At 32.9% G+C, this 23,878-nt stretch overlaps 5 protein-coding genes across 5 annotated transcripts; all 5 read left to right on the forward strand.

The window, feature by feature from the left end:
- The first annotated feature begins 140 nt into the window (after positions 1-140).
- On the forward strand, positions 141-23,842 carry LOC145745025 (E3 ubiquitin-protein ligase RNF123-like). The gene is made up of 35 exons (XM_082563010.1): positions 141-267; positions 535-634; positions 1,134-1,206; positions 1,321-1,409; positions 1,697-1,810; positions 2,419-2,568; positions 2,977-3,152; positions 3,563-3,630; positions 3,845-4,082; positions 4,375-4,452; positions 4,562-4,678; positions 5,351-5,517; positions 6,099-6,201; positions 6,591-6,651; positions 6,862-6,920; positions 7,000-7,071; positions 7,583-7,706; positions 7,796-7,897; positions 8,234-8,380; positions 8,658-8,866; positions 9,273-9,359; positions 9,471-9,578; positions 9,884-10,002; positions 10,496-10,629; positions 10,973-11,060; positions 11,427-11,520; positions 11,593-11,668; positions 11,824-11,963; positions 12,503-12,721; positions 13,147-13,222; positions 13,368-13,452; positions 22,107-22,267; positions 22,566-22,657; positions 22,842-22,927; positions 23,316-23,842. Exons 2-35 carry the CDS (start codon positions 571-573, stop codon positions 23,470-23,472), a joined length of 3,933 nt encoding a protein of 1,310 aa, XP_082419136.1. The 5' UTR covers positions 141-267; positions 535-570; the 3' UTR covers positions 23,473-23,842.
- Positions 13,483-15,181, forward strand: LOC145745031 (microsomal glutathione S-transferase 1-like). Its single transcript, XM_082563015.1, has 3 exons — positions 13,483-14,440; positions 14,509-14,619; positions 14,700-15,181. Exons 1-3 carry the CDS (start codon positions 14,228-14,230, stop codon positions 14,835-14,837), a joined length of 462 nt encoding a protein of 153 aa, XP_082419141.1. The 5' UTR covers positions 13,483-14,227; the 3' UTR covers positions 14,838-15,181.
- Positions 15,370-16,394, forward strand: LOC145745030 (microsomal glutathione S-transferase 1-like). The gene is made up of 3 exons (XM_082563014.1): positions 15,370-15,779; positions 15,885-15,995; positions 16,077-16,394. The coding sequence occupies exons 1-3, from the start codon at positions 15,558-15,560 to the stop codon at positions 16,212-16,214; spliced, it is 471 nt and encodes a 156-aa protein (XP_082419140.1). The 5' UTR covers positions 15,370-15,557; the 3' UTR covers positions 16,215-16,394.
- On the forward strand, positions 17,254-18,171 carry LOC145745032 (microsomal glutathione S-transferase 1-like). Its single transcript, XM_082563016.1, has 3 exons — positions 17,254-17,536; positions 17,647-17,757; positions 17,901-18,171. Exons 1-3 carry the CDS (start codon positions 17,333-17,335, stop codon positions 18,033-18,035), a joined length of 450 nt encoding a protein of 149 aa, XP_082419142.1. The 5' UTR covers positions 17,254-17,332; the 3' UTR covers positions 18,036-18,171.
- On the forward strand, positions 18,796-22,037 carry LOC145744911 (uncharacterized). Its single transcript, XM_082562879.1, has 6 exons — positions 18,796-19,288; positions 19,390-19,500; positions 19,572-19,697; positions 20,021-20,224; positions 20,406-20,516; positions 20,574-22,037. Exons 1-6 carry the CDS (start codon positions 19,085-19,087, stop codon positions 20,709-20,711), a joined length of 894 nt encoding a protein of 297 aa, XP_082419005.1. The 5' UTR covers positions 18,796-19,084; the 3' UTR covers positions 20,712-22,037.
- Positions 23,843-23,878: the final 36 nt, after the last annotated feature.

Below are 23,878 nucleotides of genomic sequence, written 5' to 3' on the forward strand. Positions count from 1 at the left end.
TTTAACGATTAAGTGTTAAATAATATTGTAAAATTAAACTTGTATAATATTTTTAAAATTAATTTTAGGAATTTTTAATTAAATTTAAAAACTGCACTTGATAGAAATTTAAAATATTTAAAAATAATAATTGGCAACTCTGGAAATTGAATTCTCGATCAGCTGATTGACAGATTTGTTTTTTAATTCCTGAAGAAAGGAACCGAAATTAAAACTGAAAAAGAATAAAATTTGTAAACAAACCAACAGTAGTCAAAAATTCAACAGGTTATTTTAGATTTTATTGATTGTAATTTTTGTAAGGATTTAAATTTTATTTGTCTGTAAGCATAGTCAAGCAAATTTAAATTCAAATTATTTTGTTTTTTTATCGTTTTTCAGTTTTCTAAAAAGGTCAGATAGCGGTGTTTTTTTTCTAACATTGTTAAAACAAAAATATTTGTTGTTTAAGATGTTATAATTTTAATTTGTAAGCAGAAGTTAACTTTTGTTTAAATAAAAATTAACAATGTTAAAACTTTGAAAATTTTCCAGGTTTAAATAAATAACAGAATTATTTAAGCTGTGAAGATGGCAGCAGGTAGTTCTAGTTTAAGGTCATCGAAGGAAAAAGTTTCTGTTCGAAAAACCAATTGTAAGTTTCTAATTTATTAAAATTTTTGTACCTTAATTGTCTGTAACATTATAACGGTCAGATAACAAAAAATAAAGCAATTATTGCCATGTTTTGTATATATTTTTATTCCTAATGTGGAATTTACAACCTAAACATAGAGTAACATCAGTTACTCCGACCCAGTCTCATGTTGACTTTGGTAGTTTAGGATATTATTGATTATAATTGCCCGATAATTATGCCGCTAATGATTATAATTGCCCGATAATTATGCCGCTAATCTGCTGGTTCAGCAGAAGTTGATATAGTTTTATAGCGCCTTACTCAAGGGTACCAAAGCATGAGATCAGTGGGGATTGAACCCACGACCTCATTATGGTGTAGCAGGTGTTATTACAACTACACCACGCTGCCGCTTTTTACTATTTTTAGTGCTGGGCAACAATATATAGTTATTCTAAGACAGTAAAATTATTTTCTTTACATTAAGGATAAATTTAAATGTTTTATTATTTAGATACTAGTGAGAGTCTGGACGAAATACTTCAATATATTTTTCCACGAACTAAGATCGGGTCGTTAGCAGATAGGTGAGTACTATGATGTCATAAATGTAAAGTCACTACTCGTTTAAAATAAGTGCTTACTAAATTTTAAACATTTAAAAAGTTTTTTTTATATTTTAAAATATTTTATGTTTGCAGAAATGTTGAGTTAAATTTTAGTAATTTGAGTAATTACTTGAGTGAGAATCTTGAGGCCCTTCCCTCAGGTCGAACAACTTCGCCCATAAGTGAGTTTGTGATGTCATAATGTTTGTGATGTCATAACCTAAATGTGTCATAAATGTTTATTGTTTTCAACAATCAACTTGTACTGTTTATTGTTAGTAAATTCACCTACATTTTAAAAAAACAATTGAAAATGTTTATTTTTCAAAACTTAAGAATAATTTATTAGCTTAAAAATTTTATTACTGATAAATATTTCACAAAATCATTTTATTTATACCAACAATTAGTAAAAAAAGTTTTAAAATCTTTAATTTGGCTTAATTCAGGGTTTTCATTTTATTTTCAGATTCTCGATCCTCGTTGTCAACGACGACCACTAGTGGCCACAAGGGGGGGTACATGAAAGTTTTGTTCGGAGAGAAAAAACAAAAGTTTGTTCACACACCGGCATCAAATGATGGTAAACATTTTCAAAAAAAAAAATAATTATTTATTATTACAGGCAAAAAGTGGAAAAAAATCTAGATTTTTTGTGATTTACAAAATGGCATCATTCTATTTCGGCACCACAAACCCGATGATTATTTTTAAATTAGTATATTTTACCTTTAATGTAATTATTATTGTTGTGAAAAGAATGGTGGGCTAAAGACATTTTAAATTTCTTAAAAGTTTAAAACTTTGGTTAGAAAATCCGTCCACTGAGCATTTTATTAAAGGAAGTGTGTTGGGCATAGAATCAAATTTCTGGTCAAAATGTTTCAGGTTTGAGCCCCACCAATGGCTTTTTTTTAACCTTGAGACCTGCGCTTACAGATAACTTAAACACACAACATCAGCCCACTTTTTCTCAATACATTTAAACACCTAGCTCCTTAAAGTAATATAAAAAAAATCAAAGATATTTTAAAGATTGGTTTTTGTGGTTAAGGTTTCAAGTTCAAACCCGACTAAATCCTTGATATTTAAATTTGAGCTTTTTTATATAAGCTAACTGACTAACATTGCATATTTCTGCTTCGTAAATGTAAAACTGATTGTCTTAACATTTATCTCTTTAACCTTCAGAAAGTCTTAGTACGGTGGAAGGAAGAATTGGGACGAGCAGTGAAGTTGGATTACAGAGCCACCCGCTGGACACCGTTCCCGGGGACAACCTTGCCGTGATTGGGAACACCAACTTTCAATCTGTGAGGGCTTCTCACTGTGTTTATAAAGGTAAAGTTGGACGATATATCTGGATGTAGTTCCAATTTACATGCCTACAAATAAAACTGCTGTTTGTGGTGTGTGGGTAAATTATCATTGGCAAATATTAGTTAAGAGTTGTATCATTGGCAAATATTAGTTAAGAGTTGGACCTCGACTTATTTATTTCAACTATACTGATTAAAGATTACATGGATATAAAGATATGAAGAATAACATCACTCTACAGAGCTTTACTAGCAGGGGAAATCAAACCCAAGACCTTAATTTTTTTAATAAAGAATTTTAAAGAAAGATAAAGATTTTTAGGGATAAAGCTTTTAATTAAAATTTTATTTTTTGATAAGATTTAACACTTTAGACCTTTAACTTTTTTCACAAGTTCTAATTATTACAATTAACGACCATCTTTTACAGGTAAATGGCAATATGAGGTTTTACTTGGAACTCCAGGATTGATGCAGGTTGGATGGTGTACCTCGATGTGTAAGTTTAATCGGGAGGAGGGAGTTGGGGATACGAGAAACTCTTTCGCTTTCGATGGTTACAGGGAGGCTAAGTGGACTTCAAGGGCGAGTACCAAGTTCGGGGAGGTAAGTTTATCCTCAGCTTGGGGTCATGAACTGAATATCTATATATAAGATTCTTACTTTAGTTTGATTTTAATTTAAATTGATTGACTTTATGATATTTTCTGTTTTTTATGGGTCCACCAAAACCAGACACTTGAAATTTTTTTCAGAAACTTTTAAAAATTAAGTTGATAACTTGTTACAAAGTTTTACACTTAAATGTTCTTGCATTTTAAATATAACAGGCTAAAGGTGTCTTAAAGAAATAAGTCTAGTTATGATATAACCCATTGTTGTTATAATAAATTCAAGCTTATTAGGAGCAAATGTTGGTTAAAATATCAATCTTTAATATATTAAACTTAATATATTAAAGTGTTTATTTCATGAGATTGTTTAATTTATTGATGACCCTAACTTTAATGTTGCAGGCATGGGAAGCGGACGATGTTGTGACGTGTTTGTTGGACTTGGATGAGAGAAAAGTCTCGTTTATGTTGTAAGTGTCACAACCCTTGTTTAGTGTTATGTGCAACTAGAACAAATCGCAATCAAAATAAATTTTTTTTTAAACCTACAAAATAAATATTTATATTCCTTAAAAAAAAGAGATTTTTTTTGGAACTTTGACATCACTTTAGCACTAATCATGCAATGTTTAAGTTTAATTACTTAACCAAAACATTAAGTTTAAAGATTTACTTTTTTCATAGAAATGGTAAAGACCTTGGGGTAGCCTTTGAAAATATCCCCACAGGACCCGGGGTTGCTTACTTTCCGGGGGTTAGTTTGGCGTACAAAGAAGTAGCTTACCTTAACTTTGGTCTCAAACCCTTCAAGTACCCCATGATGTCATACAGACCCATTCAAGGACCCCCTGGGGACTCCCCCAATGTGGAATACCTTACTAAATGTTTGAGCAAACTCTGGTTCATTTTTAAAAGAAAACCGGTGAGTAGTGGAATCATTTGAAATCTTGTTTATGGTCATTAGTTGATTTATGGTCGGAATTTTAATTGTCAAAATATGAATACTACTTAAAAAACAATATTTGTCTGGAATATTTTACTCAAGCATCACAAATAGCAGTTTTATTTATTCTGTAGGCTCTAATTGGACATTCTATTAAGTTCTATTATATATACACAATCTTTAAAATGTTAAGACAAATTAATTGTTCAAACTTTTATTCATAATTTTTTATTTAAATTTTCTCTAATTTTATTATTTTTTTATTATTAAGGAACTTGCTAAATTACTCGACCCAATGAGCAGACAAATCATAATTGCAATTATTTTGCAAAGACTTGGTCCTTTGTTGGTAAGTGTGATGTCATAATTAAAGTGTTTTATTTTGTAATTTCATTGTCTTTTATAGTCAATATGTTAATTTGTGTTAATTATAAAAAATTATTTTATGTTCTCCATAGAAATCAGCATACAACGTCGAATGCCACTTTTTACCTTTCCTGACGTCCCTTTGTGAGGAAAATGAAAATTTCAACGATCTTCATCTTATTCTTAGTTGTTTGTGGCAATATACAGAGGTAATAAGCAACTTGGATTTAATTTTAGTTTACTGAAAGCAGAGTATAGTGGTCAGAACACTTGGCTTCACTATGTAAGGGCATGGGTTTGATCCCCACTGCTCTCATGCGAAAGTGTCCTTAAGTAAGGCGCTATAAACAGTATGAACTCCTGCTGAGTCAACCCTTTATCAAAAGCTTAATTATCGGGCAATTATAATCTATAATATTTCAATCTGTCAATAACAACTTGAGACTGAGTTAGGGTAACTGATGTTACTCTATGTTTAGGTCGTGAATTTGGTCTTTCAATATAAACAATAAATAAATATAAATTAACTTATACAAAATTTTCAAATTATTTTGCCCAAATTAAAACATTATTAAAGATATATATATATAAATGAAATCTGGCAAAAACAACTATTATTTAATAATTAAATTATCTGCTAGAGTGTAGATTAAGGTTTTAATATAATTTTCCCAGGGGAGAAGTGATGTAATCATATCATAGGTTATGGTTAGGTTGAACTTTGATAAAAGATTCAAAGAAATAAACAAATTTAATATTAGACATTTATACAACGCTATCTTAAACATTTACTTTTTATTTTAAAAGAACAAAAATAAACAAATTCTAAAATTATTAAAAATTAATTTTTTCTACAAAAAACTCAAATTTTTCTTCCACAGGCAAAAGAGGCTCGCGATTGTATCAACAATGTGTTCTCTAGCTCCCTCCGGCGGCATCGTTCATCACCGATTCACGTCGACTTCCAGGATCAAACCCGCAACCTCCACTTTATCCTTGGACTTTTTAAGCATCAGCAAACAAGGAGGAATCTCTCCATACATTGCTCATATCCTTTTAATTAAAAAAGTTTTTATATTTTGGGGTTTTGGATAATTTGATTTTTACAACTTAATTAATGGATGCATTTAAAATTTATATTACTAATATTAGGAATATTTTAGTTAATATTTTTACCTACAACCTTTGCTTGTCCTGATGTTAAAAATGCACCATCTATTGCCCAACCACTATAACTATAATGCTAGTGTTGTCAAAAAGCTGGCAGCGTGATGTGGTGCTTAGAACACTTGGCTTTACTACATGAGGTCACAGGTTTGTTCTCCACTGCTTTCATGCTGTAACGCCCTCCAGTAAGGCGCTATAAACGGTACAAACTCCTGCTGAGCCAACACTTAATCAGCAGCTCAATTACAGAGCAATTATAATCAATAATATCCCAAACTGCCAAAGGCAACTTAATACTGGGTCAGGGATCGTAAAGTCAACCTCCCCACACCGAAAATAAATAAATATAAAAAAAGTTATATTGTTAGTATTATGTGTTTCAATTTTCCCATTTTATATTTTTGGTTTTAAAATTAAACTTCATACAACCATCCAACAATGTTCCTTAACCACAACTTTTACGTTTGATCGCCAAGCTGAGATTCCATCGTTGTTCCACATCAAACAAGTCTCAAAACACAGAGAAACCGGGCTCAAGGAACTTATACCAATTGTGTGGGGTCAGGTGGGTTAATTTTAATTACATTTTATTTTAATTAATTTATCCTCGATGTGGGAAGGTTGAATGCGCGACCTAAACATAGAGTAACATCAGTTACTCCGACCCGGTCTCGAGTTCTCTTTGGCAGTTCGGGATATTATAGGTTATAATTGCACATAATTAAGCTGCTGATTAAGTATAATTAAGCTGCTGATTAAGTACTGGCTCTGCAGGAATTCATACCGTTTATAGCGCCTTACTCAAAGGCGCTACAGCATGAGAGCAATGAAGATTGAACCCAGGACCTCATGGTGTAAAACCAAGTGTTCTGACCACTACATCACGCTGCCAATCATTTTATGAGTTATTGTGTTAATATTAGGTCTGGTTAGTTAAACTTTATGTTCTTATAGGATCGAGATCCTAAAGCAACTTACGAAAAAGGCTACAAATTATTGAAAACTAAAATGGAAGGTAAGTTAAAAATAAATTTATTTTAAACTAAATGTAGATTTTGATAGTAAGGAAGTCCAAACTTTTATTATTACTAGTTAGTAGCCAACCCTATGGTCTGTTTTTTATTTGTTCTAATATATGTTACATGTTTAAATATTGTGCACTAAGCCCTTGTATATATAAACAGCCTTTAAAATTTAAAAAAAATTTAATTTTGTTTATTTTCAGTTATCAAAAAACTGCAGCGAGAAATAATGAGAATGATGGTATTGGATGGCCAGGTTGAGGTAAACTAATTATTTCTCATTTGTAACAGTTATTATTTAAATTAATTAATTAGTAATTAACAAATATTTGTTTAATTAGGGAGGTGAAATAAGTGGAGCGTTCGTGAAATATTTTCGCAAGTACTTGGAGCAAATTGTTTCAACAAACAGGGTAGGAATTTAAAGTTTTAACTTTTTTGAATAAACATTCTTCAACTGTTGAAGCTTTAAAAAATTTAAATATATATTTTTACTTATTATGACATGTTTGAGCTATCCGTAAACACTGGGCTCAAAGGCGAACAGTGTGGCAATAGTGTGGCTCGAACCCGCAACCTTTCGGCTCGTATTCCGATGCCATGACCGCTTAACCACACTACCGAACAAATTTAAATATATATTTTTACCTTTTTTTGTTCACTCCAGCATTTAATCTGTTGAATCTCTATATACAATGGAGCTTAGTGGACAACTTATATACGTTTGTCCAATTTATAGGTCTACAAAATACATAAAACTGCCATTTGTGGTGCATGGGTAAATTATCATTGGCAAATATTAGTTGAGAGTTGTGATCATATTACAACAATTAAAATTCCAACCAAAAGGCAGACTAGCAACTAGGTTACCCTTGAAAAAATCTGACTTACTTTTTTTTAAATGATAAACTGATCTTATTGTAGCCCGATCACAGAATGGTTTGTCCTCCTGTTGTTCTCCACTCATTCATGCAGCGATTGTTGGACATTGTGAGAGAACAATGGGACAATGTTGCATCAAACAAACCCCATTATCTTCCCTCTGATGGTAACAAATTTTAAAGTTAAATTAATAAAAAAAAATTATGTTTTAAGTAATATTTTTAATCAATTTTTACCCTTATTTTTCTATATTAGAAGGCTACATTCCCTCTGAGTTATTCTACACAGAATCGATTGAATATTTTGATCTGCAGAGGATTGGAGGTCTCAAATCTCATTTGTTTAATGAACATAAAGGTAAAAACTTTATAGTTTACATACACCAAAAACTACTTAAAAAATGGTAAAGTTTTAGAACTTATATATTTATTGATGTGGAAAGGTTGACCTAAACATAGAGTAACATCAGTTACTCCGACCCAGTCTCCAGGAGTTCATACTGTTTATATTGCCTTACTCAAGTGCGCTACAGCATGAGAGCAGTGGAAATCAAACCCAGGGCCTCAAATTAATGCCAAGTGTTCTTGCCACCACATATTATACATATGTCATGATTTATTAAAATATGAGCAAATCAAGTTACTCTCAGATTAGCTAATTAAAGAGTAATTAATTAAATAATTATTCCTCCAGATGAGCTAGCTAAAGAGGGGGTTTCTGTGATGCGAGGTCGGGGGTCCAGGAGGGGAGAGGATTGGAACGAACATAACGCCATCCTCCAGTTATTTGATGAGGATCACGCAGGGACTTCTCTCTCAACTCTTACAAGAGCAGATGATGGTAAGCCGTGTAGAAATTGAAAAAAATTGTTTTTAACAATATGTCAATAATTCCCATTTCAAATGTTGCTTTAAATATTTAAATTTACACTCTTCAAAGAAGAATTAAAAGAAAAATTAATAAAACATGTCACTGTGTCAGTAAAATGATGTTTAAAGCATAAGGTTTCAGCAAAATGACTTCTTGACCAAATAGTTTTAGTAGTATGACAATAATTTAAATTTTAATGCAAAAAATAATTTGTTTCATTTTTAACACAAATTTATACATCCAACAGATGCAGATCTTGACTCCTTCAACCCAGTCTTGAGGTTAGCTCGAGCTTTGTTGAGCCAAAGTAACAAGATGTCCGGTCGAGATAAGAATCTCACCGTCTCCAGGAAGAGGAGCGAAGAGGGGGATTTCCCTACTAAGATGTACCTCCTAGAGTTAACGGATGGTTGCTTGTTGCTGTATTCGAACCTAATACATCAGCATATGGATAAGGTAAGTTGGTTGAAATCTGGTATTTTTGTGAGGGTAATTAACAAACAACAGCTAATAAGGCATCTTTAAAGTTACCACTATTAACCTCAATTGTAACCTTGCTTGTGTTAACCATATCAATAAACTTGGTCTATTAATTTGCTCTTACTTACTCTAAGTAATTGAAGGTTATTGATAATGGTAATAGAGCGGTTTGTCATTATAATATTTTCATTATTAAATCAACCTTGCTTGCCCTAAGCCTTGGTGAAAAAAGGCAAAATGTATTTTAGATTATTATATTCAACTAACCAAGTTTAAGACTAAGTCCAGAGAATATAAATGATCTAAAAAGTTGGACTTAATTAATGTATAGAACATTTATATTGCTTGACAACCTTAGATATTAAAACTTGAAATTTAACAGATTCACTCCACAAGGACCAAGATTGTTGAGTACGCAACTTCTTTGAGTGGAATTGAAGTCAAACTGAAGCAGTGTGAAGATACACAAGTATGTGTGAAAATAAAAATAATATTTTTAACCATTTTTGTTAGACCATAAAGTAATAAAAACACTGTGGTTAGCTTATGAATCGAAATTTTTTTAAAAAAATATTTTCAGTTAACTGAAGTTCGTGAAAGTTTGGAACAATCTCACGCCATTCTTCTGCGTCACATGACTGAGCTCTGTAGGGCCATTGCGTGGTTAAAAGCTTCGGTTTATGCCCCTGTAAGTTTTTCCTCATTTTTAACTTTATAATTCCAAATTAGAAAAGCTTTTTAAATTCAAAAACAAAATTTAGTAAATTTAATTAAAAATTAAGATAAGTACCTATTTAATTATTAAAGTTTGTCTTTATTAAGTTTTCATAATAGAAAAACTTTAAAATCGTTAAAAAAGAAATGACTAAAAATATGTAAATGTTTACTTATATATATATGTAAGGTTTTTCCTAATTTTATTAAAAAGGCCGTGAGTTACCACAGTTATGTTAGTGTTATCATCTTAAGTTCAACCCCAAATTATTACCCCAGGCTTGCCAACAAAACTTGTGGTGGTTGTTCCAAGTTTGCATCCGGAGTGCCCACAAGGCGGCAGACAAGGGCGTCCTCTTCACCTTCATGCCGGAGTTTTACCTCACAGCTGGAGCAAGGTGAGTTTGTGTTAACTTTTAAGTAAAGTATACTGCGTGTGAAATAAGTAAGGTTTCGGGTATATTTGAGGGTCAACTAGGGACAATTAGTTTTCAACAAGGGCTTTCTCATTAAATGTTTCATTTAAAAACGTTTGGCCTCTAATAAGCTGTGTAAGATCATCATATAGTTTAATATTTGCTGCCTGTACAATAATGTTTATTTGATCAAATGGCAGTTCTTTTTTTTACTTTTTTCATTAGTATTTATAAACTTAGTATATTGAATATATTTAAGTGTTTTAAGTGTAATATCAGTATACCTTGAATTCGACTTTGTTTTATCATATTTTTAACTAGTAAGGATTGGACCAGTTTGCAATTTCAAATTTTTTAGCTTTTTGTTGATTATAAGTAATTTTAATTTTCAACCAATCTTTGCAAATAATTTATAATTAAATAAATAAATTTTAAGTTTACCTCATGATTAATAATGATTTTTATTCTACTCCAGATTGTACAAATGTCTGCGTGAATATTTCTCCCCCTCCCAACCCTTTGAGCAACTTCCCAACCTCCAGGAGTCTCTCATCTCCTTCATCCACTTCCTCAGCCTCTTCCACTGTGATTCCAGGGTCATCAACAACGGTGAGTTTGTCCTCTTTTAGTTTATAACGTCGTGGTAAAATAAAAAATTTAAATTATCAGTAGCTGTAGTAATGGATATTTTTTGTTAGGTTTCTGAATAAAAATGTGATAATTAAAGTTTAATTATAACTATCAAGTTTTTTTCAAATCACCTTAAGGTAATAGGTTTTATATTTTCGTTGGGTAAGGGTGAGCTGTTGTGACATGTTTAAACTATCTGTAAAACCCAGACTCTGACTCAAACAGTGTTGCATTGGTGCCGTTTGAACCAGAAACCTTTTGGCTCGTAACCTTATGCCATGTACCACACTACCAGACTAATATGATTGTTTTTATATCACAGATGTGAAGACAATGTTAGCGAACACCATCACCACTTTTATTACTTTTCCACTACAGCTACAAGCCATTGAAGCAATGCCCAAAGAGAAGTAAGTTAAATTAATCAAATATTATATGAGTATATCTACTTAAGGTCTTATGTAAATAAAGTTTAACTACCACATCAGAATGTATTTTTTAACATATTCCAAATTTTTCAAAGTGAGTTTTTTATTTACTATTTAAATTATTTATATATTAAATTTAGCTATTTCTGTTGGTTGTTGCCCTACAGTTGGCATTTTAATTGTTGTAATATGGTTGTTGTAAAACCCATGCACCACAAATGGCAGTTTTATTTATGTTGTAGGCATATAAATTGGACATAAATACATCCGCTTAGCTCCATTGAATATAAATTTTTACTGCTACATTATATTATGATACCTAACACTTTAAACAATTTTGTTTTGTAGTCTTCACACATTTGTAAGAAACATGTTGTACGCTTATGATGAGGACAAACCATGGACCAGTGTTGGACATCGGATACTTGCAATCTTATGGAGGGTGAGTGTTGATATATTTAAGTATTTAATTAAAGTAGCTTTATTGTTATATTTAAATTATTTTCTTGTTCAGGGAAGTGGATTTGCGATGAGATTTGATCATCCTCCGTATGTTGCTAAAGTTAAGAAGTTATTGGGAAGAGAACATGGTAAGCACTTTTGTTTGTGTTTGGTAGATATTTTTAAAGTGCTTATCCTCGTTTTTTTCTAAAAAAAAATTTTGTTTTAAATTTTTTGTTAATATACAGTAGGTACTTTTGTTTGTACAATATTGGGTAAAAACTTTAAAATACTTCATCCCCAGATCCTTATGTTCCCAAGAAGTTGTTGTCAGTTGTGAGCGACCTTTTGACCTCTGAAACTGCCTTAGCGGGCAAGTTTGTTCACAGCATTCTAGAACATTTGAACTGGAGTTTTTCTGAGTTTATTGGACAATTACAAGAGGTTAAGAATTTTATGTTTTTTTTGTATTCTAATAAAAAAATTTGACCCTACAACCTCAATTTTAAACTAAAATAGCCAAGCCATGAGCTAGTGTTGTATAATAATTCCTCCTTTATAATTTCCCTTCTACACAAAATCAATTATAGCGCCCATCACTTAAGTACTATAAACATTATAAACTCCTGCAGAGCCAACACTTTATCAGCAGCATAGTTATCGGGCAATTATAATCTATAATATCCCAAACTGCCACAGGCAACTTGAGACTGGGTCGGGGTAACTGATGTTACTCTATGTTTAAGTCACGCATTCGACTTTCCCACATCAAGTAAGGATACATACAAAAATTAATTATCTTTAACTTAACTAACTTCATCCAACCCTATTTTATTTTATTATGATTATTAATTTCTTATTCTTATATTTAAACAACAAAAGATATTAAACCAAAATAACTAAGCTATGAGCTGGTGTAATATACTAAGTCTCTTTTCTTTACAAAATTAATTATCTTTTATTTAACTAATTTTATCTTGAAGGTCCAACAACAGAATGCCAAGGGTTGGAACAACAACAGTGGATTACTTGCCTCCTTGGATGCTCAAGCTTTAAGGCAACTCAGGATCGTTGATATGTTGTTTGAGTTATCTGTGAGTCTGATGAGGGTTCTCGAACTCACGATCTCGCTGGCTCCGGGAGTGTTTCTGGATTGGGATAAAAGAGAGACATCCGAGACTTTGGTGACTGGGTTGGTTCAGGTAGGATAATGTTTGGTTGTATTTTTAATAAAACTTGAGGTCCTGGGTTTGATTCTCACTGCTTTCTGTTTGTGATTTATAAAATCTTACATGTTGTGACCATATTAAACTGCTACTAGTTAAAAAAGAAGGTCAACCAGTCAATAGCACGCTCATTGTAATGTGGTTCTTTATATTTGTCTGTTGTATTTCACCCACGCATTTTTTTTGTTTGCCTTTAACTTAGACACATATATCTTTCACTAAGGTTTTTATAGATATCCATGCGTATCTTTAAAACCTGTATCTATGGTTTAATTACAAATGCTGAAATCTTATTAACCATTTTTGTTTTCTCCAGTCCAAATTAAACTAGCAGGTTACTAAATAAATATAAAACAAAATTTTACAATTTGAAAACTTAAATTTTTTGTTTTAATGTTTAGTGCATCAACCAAATCTTGAATCGAGTGACAAAGAAAGAGAATTTGTTCGACAAAATTGTTTCAGGAAAACAACCAGGTAAATATTTTCGATTTAATTAATTTCTAATAATTTAATTTTCCATCAAGTTAAAGACCATGTCATTTTATACACCATGAGATTGTTTTTTTTTCACTGAATAATGTTTACTTGAGTAAACACTAATATTTGACTTTGTGTCCAGGTTTGAGTGGAGTCCACCACTATCCCCTCATGACAGCAACCTCAGGAATCTTACTCAAACTCACAAACCAACATGACTCAAAATGGTGAGTAAATAGAATTTTTAACATGGTTTTATGTAAAGGATCACAACAACAATATAGCTTTGCACTAATTGTTAAACAAAAATTTGAGGGTGTTCTAAATTCTTAAGTTGCGAGGTAATTTAAAAGATTTCTAAAAATATTATTGAAGATGATTGCTTAAAATACAACAATTAAAAGCAACCTGCTAATATTAAAAATAAAATTTCATCGGTTTCAGGTTCAAGTAATTAATAATTAGCAATTAACATTTCTCCGACTAACAGCCATACCTTATATACCATGAGTCAGCATTTTATTTGGTTGTTAAACGGATTTCTAATAACAGTAAGAAGTGACTCAGTTGTTGATAAACTCGTGTTTACTAAACAAAATTTCCTAAAAAAAGATTTAAAGTTTTAGTAAAACAATTGTACGACAATACTGGAAACAAATTTTGGTGACTTTTTTGCTAGTTACTTAATTTTTTACTTTAAGTTTTTTTTTGATTTTTACTTTTTAAAACCTATATTGGAACAACTAAATGATTGTTCAACCGGAACTTGTGAGCGGCTATGGTCGGCACTGTAAACTATGACGTCATAAATGTAAACAATCGAAATTATTCGATTCGTTTGTTTGGAGAGATTAGTAAGCTGAAAGCAAAAGTTTTTAGAAATCAAAAAATCAGTTTTTTGAAAATTAAAAGCAGCAAGAATAAGTTTATGAGTTTGTTTACGTCATAATTATATCACGACTACGTCACAGTGTTTAGATTTAAACTAGGAAAATAGGAAAAATGACAAATTTGTATTCGCTTGACAACCCGGTCTTCTCTGCTTACCTTTTTTACTCGACCTTGGTGTTGCTTAAGATGTTGTCATTAACCTTGATGACGTCATATCAACGACGTCACAATGGGTCAGTTCGAACCCCAGAAGATCTGTATCGAATCGGGGACTCCCCCGAAGCCAGAAAACGAGCTCAAATGCCGATGGAACAAGTGGAAAGAGTAAGTGACGTCATCAACTCTTTTTGAATTTATAAAAAATTCTAATATTGACGTCATTGCTTACGTAGGTACGCCGTTGTCATAGGAACGATCTGGAGAACGTTTATGTTTTTGTTTTGTTGGGTTTTACGTTTGTTTCGATCGATCCTGACCAGATCTTCGCAGTTTGGCTTTTCAGGGTGAGGTTTGGTGTTTAATCTGGTTCAACAGTTGGTTTACAAACCAGTAAAACACCAGTTTAAAAACACCATCTTTTTAGGTTTACACTTGCAGTCGATATCTTCATTCAATTATTTATTTAAACTCGATCCCTCAACCTTTCCGTGCTCTCCTGTTCGGAGTCGGTTATCTTATTTGTCTTATTATGGCTATCTACGTCTTAATAACACTTTGGTGATGTCATATTAGTCAAATAAAAGATTGAATTCCAGTGTTTTGCTTTTCTTTTAATTGGTTTATTTACTTACTGTTTAACCATAAACAGTGGTGTATTGTTACGTCACGAACGTCACTTGTTACGTCACAAACTTTTTGCGGTTGTTTTTTGCTTTGTCATCAGCGAAACCCGATTGTGCAGTAATAAAAAATATTTTGTTTTAGTTTATCGATTATTTTAGCAAATTATAAATTTTTTAACGTAACAATTAGTTTTATTATGACGTCAGGGCGCCACCTTAAACAATAATTCATCTTCTTCCATAAAAACAACTGCGAAATAATTATGTGCAGTTGAGGTCAAATTATTTTAAACAAATTAATTTAGACACTGGTGTAAAAGTTGTGGAAATATTGAACTTTAACATATTAACTTGCAATGTTTATTACAAATTAGTTGCTAATGGTAGCACAACTTCATACTTGTTCGACAGGGATTTGTTGTCGTCCGCGGTCGCCGCTGTAGACTATGACTTCATAAGCGCAATCCACTGGGACATTTGCTTCGTTTAAATGCCAGTTAAGTAGAGGAAAGGTTGCTCAGAGCGGGGTTACCACAGATGAAAAATCAAATAGTTTTTGACAAATTAAAAGAAGCGAGTTAAAGTTTGCTAGAATTTTGATGCTTTTACGTCACAATCACACCAAGCCTACGTCACGGTATTTAGGTTTAAAATAAGAAATGGAAAAAATGATAAATTTGTATGCTTTGGACAACCCGGTCTTTTCTGCTTACCTGTTTCACTCTACTCTGTTGTTACTCAAGATGATGGGGTTATCTTTGATGACGACAATTCGTCGCCAGCAGTGTGGGTCAGTTCGAACCCCCGAAGATCTTCCCAATACTGGGGACTCCCCTGAAGCCAGGAAACGAGCCTTGATGCCGATGGAACAAGTTGAACGAGTAAGTGACGTCATCGACTCTTTTTATGATCTCAACATTTGGTTTATTGACGTCACCAGTTAAGTTTACTTTAACATTCTAATATTGACGTCATTGCTTACGTAGGTACGCCGTTGTCATAGGAACGACCTGGAGAACGTTTATGTTTTTGTTTTGTTGGGTTTTACGTTTGTTTCGATCGATCCTGACCAGAACTTCGCAGTTTGGCTTTTCAGGGTGAGGTTTGGTGTTTTATCTGGTTCAACAGTTGGTTTACAAACCAGTAAAACACCAGTTTAAAATAACCAATTTTTTTAGGTTTACACTTGCAGTCGATATCTTCATTCAATTATTTATTTAAACTCGATCCCTCAACCTTTTCGTTTTATTTCGTTTACAACTGGATATCTTATTTGTCTTATTATGGCTAACTACGTCATAATAACACTTTGGTGATGTCATATTGAATTAATAAAAGATTGATTTCCAGTGTTTTGCTTTTCTTTTTATTGTTTTTTTACTAACTGTTCAACCATAAACAGTGGTGTATTGTTACGTCACAAGCCTTTTGCGGTTGTTTTTTGCTTTGTCATCAGCAAAACCCGATTGTGCAGTAATAAAAAATATTTTGTTTTAGTTTATCGATTATTTTAGCAAATTATAAATTTTTTAAACGTAACAATCAGTTTTATTATGACGTCACAGATCCGACACTGAAACAACTTGCAATGTTTATTACAAATAAGTTGCTAATGGTAGCACAACTTCGTACTTGTTCGACAGGGATTTGTTGTCGTCTGCGGTCACCACTGTAGACTATGACGTCATAAGCGCAATCCACCGGAACATTTGCTTCGTTTATTTGTCAGATAAACAGAGGAAAGGTTGCTCAGAGCGGAGTTACCACAGATTAAGAATCAAAAGTTTTTTAAAAATTCAATTATTTATTTAAACTCGATCCCTCAACCTTTTCGTTTTATTTCGTTTACAACTGGATATCTTATTTGTCTTATTATGGCTGCCTACGTCATAATAACACTTTGGTGATGTCATATGGGTCAAATAAAAGATTAAATTTATTTGTTTTGTTTTTTTGACTGGTTTATTTTACCATCCGAGAAATGCGTTATATTGTTACGTCACAAGCCATTTGCGATTGCTTCTTTGTTTCGTCTCAAGCAAAATTTAATTTCGCCTTTTTTAGATATCAAATTTCTGGAATTCTAGAATTATGAGATTAAGACAGAATATTGAAAGTTGTAAGCCCGCCTGAGGACAAGATTCGAGTTCCCAGCGCTTCATTGTTCAGGCGATTGTACACTATGACGTCACAATCAAAGTATAGGCATGCCAGCGGAAACGATGTTGCATAGTCATTATTTGCGGCAATCAATATTAAAACAAAAAGTTTTTGATAAACAAATATCAGTTCAATAACTTACAGCCCAGCAGAGGTTTATTTAAAGGCTTTATCGGTATTAAATATTTAATTTGAATAAAAAAAATATTAATTAGTGCACAGATATAAGATTTTTAATTATTCTGTTAATTAAAAAGTTTAAAAAGTTAAGAAAATGAATTTCTACACTTTGGACAACGAAGTCTTCGAGGGTTTGGTCCTCTATGTGGGACTTTCCCTCGCTAAGTTGGTGGGGATGTCGTTCCTGGTAGCTTACCACAGAGTGAAGAATTATGTCTTCCTCAATCCGGAGGACGTTTTCTCATCTGATCCTGAGAAGAACAAGAGGAAGTTGGAGAAGATTGAAGTCATTGAACGAGTAGGTTTAATAATTGGGGCAGAAATTAAAGATTTAAGTAAACTTGGTTGTCAAAATTGTCACACTTTTAAATAAATTTACTAACAATGGTTTTTATTATGACGTCACAGGTCCGACGCGCCCACATGAACGACGTTGAGAATATTCTTCCATTCGGATTGATGGCGATGTTGTATGTTGCTACCAACCCAAGTCCTACTGCGGCTGTCTGGCATTTCAAGGTATGTGACGTCACCAATGGTTATTGTGACGTCATCATTGTTTTTTGTGACGTCAACAAGACGTAATTGTTAATTATTTAAAATTCGATTAATTCCAATTATATTTGTGTTATGACGTAACAAATGTTTGTTTTATGGCGTAGGTGTTTTTCGTAGCGAGACTACTCCACACGGTGGCGTATTTATCGAAGATGGGGCTCACCCGAACAATCGCCTTCTTTGTTGCGGGTTTCGTGTTTTTCTCCGTCGCGCTTCAGACAATCTGCGCTGCACTCTAACTATGACGTCACAATCTTATTGTTGTTCACGTCATGTTTTAAAATTGTTAACATTGTTCTTATAAGTTCTTATAACCATGTTTTGTTATGATGTCAAAGTTCCTGTTTAAAATAAAATAATCAACTTACTCTGAAACTAGTGACGTCATTTTGAAATTTGAATTCCCGCTTTTTTTTCTCTTCTTTTTGATTGGTTGATTTCACAAACAATTCAACCGTGAAAGGTGGTACATTGTTACGTTACAATTCTTTTGCGAGTGTCTCTTTGTTTCGTCATAAACAAGTTCCGATTGCGCCACATTTAGTAATCTAAAACTTAGTATTACCGGATTGAAAACATGACAAAGCAGAAAATTTGATTTTTTAGATTAAAAGTCATTAAAAGAAGCGCCGTAAGCACAAAGTTCGGCGAATAAAATTTCAGTATTGTGACGTCACAGTCACGCTAATGTAGGCGTAACGGGGCGTAAATTTAGCCACGTCATGGTACTTTATATAAAGTACCGGGTTCTTGCAAATTTATAAACACAGAAACGAGTATAATGGTCCAGCAATCGTCAGCATATCTCTAGTAGTTTTATATTGAAAAAAACAATGATTTATGTTTAGATTTAAATGCTTTTTAATATAGTTAAAGTTTAAATTTTGAATCATATTTATGCCACCGGCATTTGGCGCGGTTTGACGAATATTGTGAAGCCGTTCAAAGTACAGGGGGAGTTAAAATTTAACTTTTGTTTGCTCAAGCACTACTTGTAGTAGGTGAGCGGTCTGGTATGTTATCTACTAAAATCAAGTCTTAATTTGAGACTTTTCGTCGGTGTTGTAGGTTTAGTTGTAAAGTAGTCTAGCACTCTTAGAAAAAAGGTAAACGAGTATCTGATTACATTTTTATAAAAGTGTTTTACCTTTAGCAGATTAAACAAAGTTAGACCATTGTACTAAGTATTTGTATAGAATGAATATAAAACAGTTAATACTGCAGATTTTAAGGATATAAATCAATCATTTTCCGAATTTAGACAAGTTAATATTAAATAATATTAAAAATGAGTTTGTACACTTTGGATAACGAGGTCTTCCGAGGATTGGTTCTATATGGGGGACTTTCCCTCTTTAAAATGGTTAGCATGTCGTTCGTGACAGCTTATCACAGAGTGAAGAACAATGCTATTCCTAACCCGGAGGATGCGGGAACGAACGATCCCGAGAAGAGGAAGAGGTTGCTAGAGAAGAATGAAGACGTAGAAAGAGTAAATTCAACAAAAAACTAATTTTTTACATAAAAAAATGTTTTGAAAAATTGATTGTTTAGAAGTTAAATAATAACAATGGTTTTATTATGACGTCACAGGTCCGACGCGCCCACTTGAACGACATTGAGAATATTCTTCCATTTGGATTGATGGCGATGTTGTATGTTGCTACCAACCCAAGTCCTAGCGTGGCTCTCTGGCATTTTAGGGTATGTGACGTCCTTAATATTACGTCATTTTTTTGTATTATGACGTATAAAACTTTTGTATTATGACGTAGGTGTTCTTTGGAGCGAGACTTCTTCACACGGTGTCGTATTTAGCAGGAATCAGCAAAACAAGAGGACTAGGATTCGCCGGAGGAGCTCTTGCTTTCTTCTCCATCGCATTCCAGACCATCCGTGCTGTTCTATAATGACGTCACTTCCATAATCATATATTATGACGTCATAATTCAATTTTAAAATACAATAATAATGTTATTTTGTAATTTTGCTGTCCTTGGTAATAAAACAATTTTGAATATTTTGTGTTTATGACGTCATAGTTAGTTATCGCGTCTCTATTGTTTGTCGTCGTGCTTGGATAATTAAGGTGATTGTTTGTCTTTGTTGTTTGTTCTAGAATGTACCGAGTTATCAAGTTTTAACTATTTAGAATTTGTTGGAAAGCCGAGAAGTTAAATTTAAATACAGGATTGTGACGTCTATGTTAATTTGACTACGTCACAAAGTTAGTATGACGTCATTTAGTTTCGACAACGAAGTTGTGACGAGTTTTGGTTGGTATGGGACACTTTGTGTTCTTAAACTTATCGGGATGGGGTTTGTGACGGGGTGGTATCGGTTCCATTATGACATATTCGGGAACCCCGAGGACGCGAAATATTTCGGGAAAAACAACAAAGCTCAAGTTCATCCCGAAGTCGAACGCGTAAGTGTGCTGTGACGTCAATAAGAACTAATAGTGACGTAGTGTACCTTACTAATAGTGACGTAATAATATTTCGACATTAAGGTGCTATTATTATGAAGTCATAAAGAACTAATAGTGACGTAGTATACAAGATCTATTGTGGTTTAATTGTTATTCTTATGACGTCATAATTGCTTAGGTTCGTCGCGCTCACTTGAACGACATGGAAAATATTTTCCCTTTCTTTTTGATCGGAATATTCTACGTCATGACCGACCCAAACCCTTACTACGCTTCACTGCACTTTAAGGTACGTCATACTACTCGTGACGTCACCTCAGAAATGTTGACGTAACAATGTGTTTAGGCGTTCCTGTTCGCGAGACTCAGTCACGTGGTTAGTTATCTAGGGAAAATACCCCAACCAGCGAGAGCAATTTGTCACAACGTCGGAATCGCGATCATCTTTTCCATGGCGTATCAAGTCCTAGCTTACATCTATTAATGACGTCACTTATATTCACTCGTGACGTCAATTACGTCATCACAATTCAAATAAACTTAATTATGTGACCACTTTAATTCTTTTCTCGAAATAAAAAACTGTTTTGAAAAATGTTTTGTTTATTTTAAAGAAACTTAAAACTCGATCTTCATTAATTATTTACAGCATTGTGACGTCATAGTTTACATGTTTATCACGGGAACGCGAAGTGTTTCGGTTGAGTGAACTTTCGTAGTTGAAACGCTCCACAAGTCACGTGACGTCGTCGTATTTCGCGTTCTGTTAAGTTGTTTGTTTATGACGTCATAAATTGTTTGCGATTTCTGGTTGTTTGTCGAAATTGATGACATGGAATGGTTGTTTGATGACGTCATAAGGGGTCTTAAAGCGTGCGGGGAGGTCGGGAGGTATAAATTAATCTGCGGTCTTTGAATTTCATTTTTCCCGCTGCTCCGCAACAAAACCTCCGGCATCTCTGAGCTGTTTGCTCGAAATTTCGCGTCACAAAGAAGATAAATTGTTATAATAATGGAGATTATGACGCACGATATCAGAGTTGTTAATCCCGGGTTAAATTCTTTCTTTTTTGGTAGTGACGTCACTTCGGTTATAAACCCTGATGACGTCACGTTGTCATAAAAACCTAATGTGCTATTCATCTGTAAAACAAAAACTAGATTCTGTTAAAAAACCTAATTGTTACGTCACTATCTTACGATTGTTATAACCCGCGTTCTCGATTGAGCACAACACTCTTTTATTTGAGCACAACACCTTTTTATTTCACAAACACTTACAGTGTTTGTGACGTCATAAAGTTATTGTTTTCATTAAATTTTTATGTCATAATTGGGTGTAAACGAACTCACTTTTTTTTCTATTTTTAACAAAACTTCGATAAAATGTTTACTGACTCCTGAAAAATTTAACTTTTTTGGGGATTTTTAAATAAATTCCTATTTTTAACTTGGATAAATTTGAAATTTAGTTAAATACCTTAGAGTTTTCATTTAAAAAATGGTATAAAAAAATTAAAAAACATTTAAAATAACTAAGTTAAAGCTGCAATGTCAGTTTTGCTACCAATCCCACCTTGTTGTTATAACTAGCTTATTAAAAACCTGCGAATATTCGACACCTGGTTTCGTTGGATTGATTTTTTTAATGATGTTGAACCAATATTTTGAGTTTTAATTACTCTTCCAGGCTCGGCATGAATAAATAATGAGAAAAAATCATGATTCGATTAAAAACTAAATCCACTTTGAAGGCTCGAAGTGCCGGTTTATTATCCAATAATGGGACATTAAAAAACTATTAAAAAAATTAATTTAAAATTTATAAAACATCTAATCTTTCTTTAACAATGAAATTAACAATGCTCCATTGTTTTAGGTCGACTCGAGCTACAACCACCTTGTTATCCGACCCTGGTTTTGACGTCACTTCCGTCGAGTTTTTGTTGAATATCAAGGAAGGGGAAGTCCCGAAGTCGAGAGGACAAACGATCTCCTACACGAGGTCGAAAAATCGAAGATTTGTTTCACTTCAAGATTGTAAGTGACGTCATAATTGGTATTTTTGTTTTAAGCAGATGACATATTTACGAAAACCAAATTAAAGCAATAATAAAAGAATTTTTTAATATTTTTGCCCCAAATACTCGGAAAAAATGTCAACTTAAATTTTGGTGAAATGTTGTATTAAAAACTCGGTTTTCAGTCAAATAGTTTAAGATTTTATTTAATTTTAAATAGAACCTCTCTGTAGCACTAGTTTTATATCAAAGCACCAGTCTTCTAGCAGCGGGAATCAAACCCTACACCCTAAATTATTAAATTTTAATTTCCGCAGACGAAGAAGTGATGGATGTTGAAGTTAAATCTTTGAGGGAAATGATTCGAAGTTTAAAGAACGAAGTTAAACAAAAGGAGCAAAATATTGAGGTATGACGTCATAATAAAAACATTACGTCACAGTGTAGGTATTCTAAACTCATGACGTCATAATATTATTGCAGATAATACGTTTAGCGTTAATATTTTTTACCTATGACGTAATAACATGATCGCATTTATTATGTCACAGTGTTAGTATTCTTTTACTTATGACGTCACAATTATATTTCAGCCAATGGACGAAGAGAACTTGTGTACGATTTGTTACGCCAACTCTTCCTCGGTTTATTTCTATCCTTGCAAACATTCCTCGTGCAGGTATGATGTTTTCATATTTATTTATCCTCGATGTGGGAAAGTCGAATGCGCGACTTAAACGTAGAGTAACATCAGGTACTCCGACCCAGTCTTGAGTTGCCTGTGGCAGTTTGGGATATTATAGATTATAATTGCCTGGAAATTATGCTGCTGATTAAGTGTTGGCTTAGCAGGAGTTCATACCGTTTATAGCACCTAACTCAAGGGTGCTACAGCATGAGAGCACTGGGAATTAAAATAAGGATCTTATGTAGTAAAGCCAAGTGTTTAAACCACTACACCACCCTGCCAATTTCAGTGACGTTTGTTACCTATGTTTCGGTAACGTCTGTAGCTATCGTTTTGGTTAAGTTTGTCACCTTTGCTGACGTCATAATCCCTTTTACAGGACTTGTATCAAGCAGCATCTTTTGAGCAGCAAAGAATGTTTTTATTGTAAAACTACTGTGGAATATTACCACGCGATTGACGCGACATCTAGCGACGTTCAACTCACTACCAACGTGCCGCCAGGTGGCGACCAACCTTCTACATCAATGAAATAATTTGCTTTTTATCGAATTCTTTTAATTTTTAGTTAAAAATGAAATTTTGTTGTTTGTCTTCCTTTTTCGTTTTAAAACTGACAGGCGACCTATTTAATATTTATTTTTTGCACCGTTCTAACTTTATAAAAACCGAAGATGGGTGTTGACGTCATTTTAATCCACTGTGACTTTGTGACGTAAAAACTAGGAACAACTGGTCTATTGTAGAAACAAGCGTTTTTATGCAAATTAATTATTTAAAAATTTCGATTTTTAAAATTAATTTTATTGAGATTCTTCCTATTTTTTGTAAAATGCTAATTTTTGGTGACGTCGTTCATACGTTTTTTCTATGACGTCATGTCTGCGTAATATAATAAATAACTATAGAACAATTTTTTTTGTAAGAATTTAGAACTAAATA

The sequence above is a fragment of the Corella eumyota genome, chromosome 3, assembly GCF_963082875.1.
Source record: "Corella eumyota chromosome 3, kaCorEumy4.1, whole genome shotgun sequence".
In the NCBI taxonomy this organism is placed as follows: Eukaryota; Metazoa; Chordata; class Ascidiacea; order Phlebobranchia; family Corellidae; genus Corella; species Corella eumyota.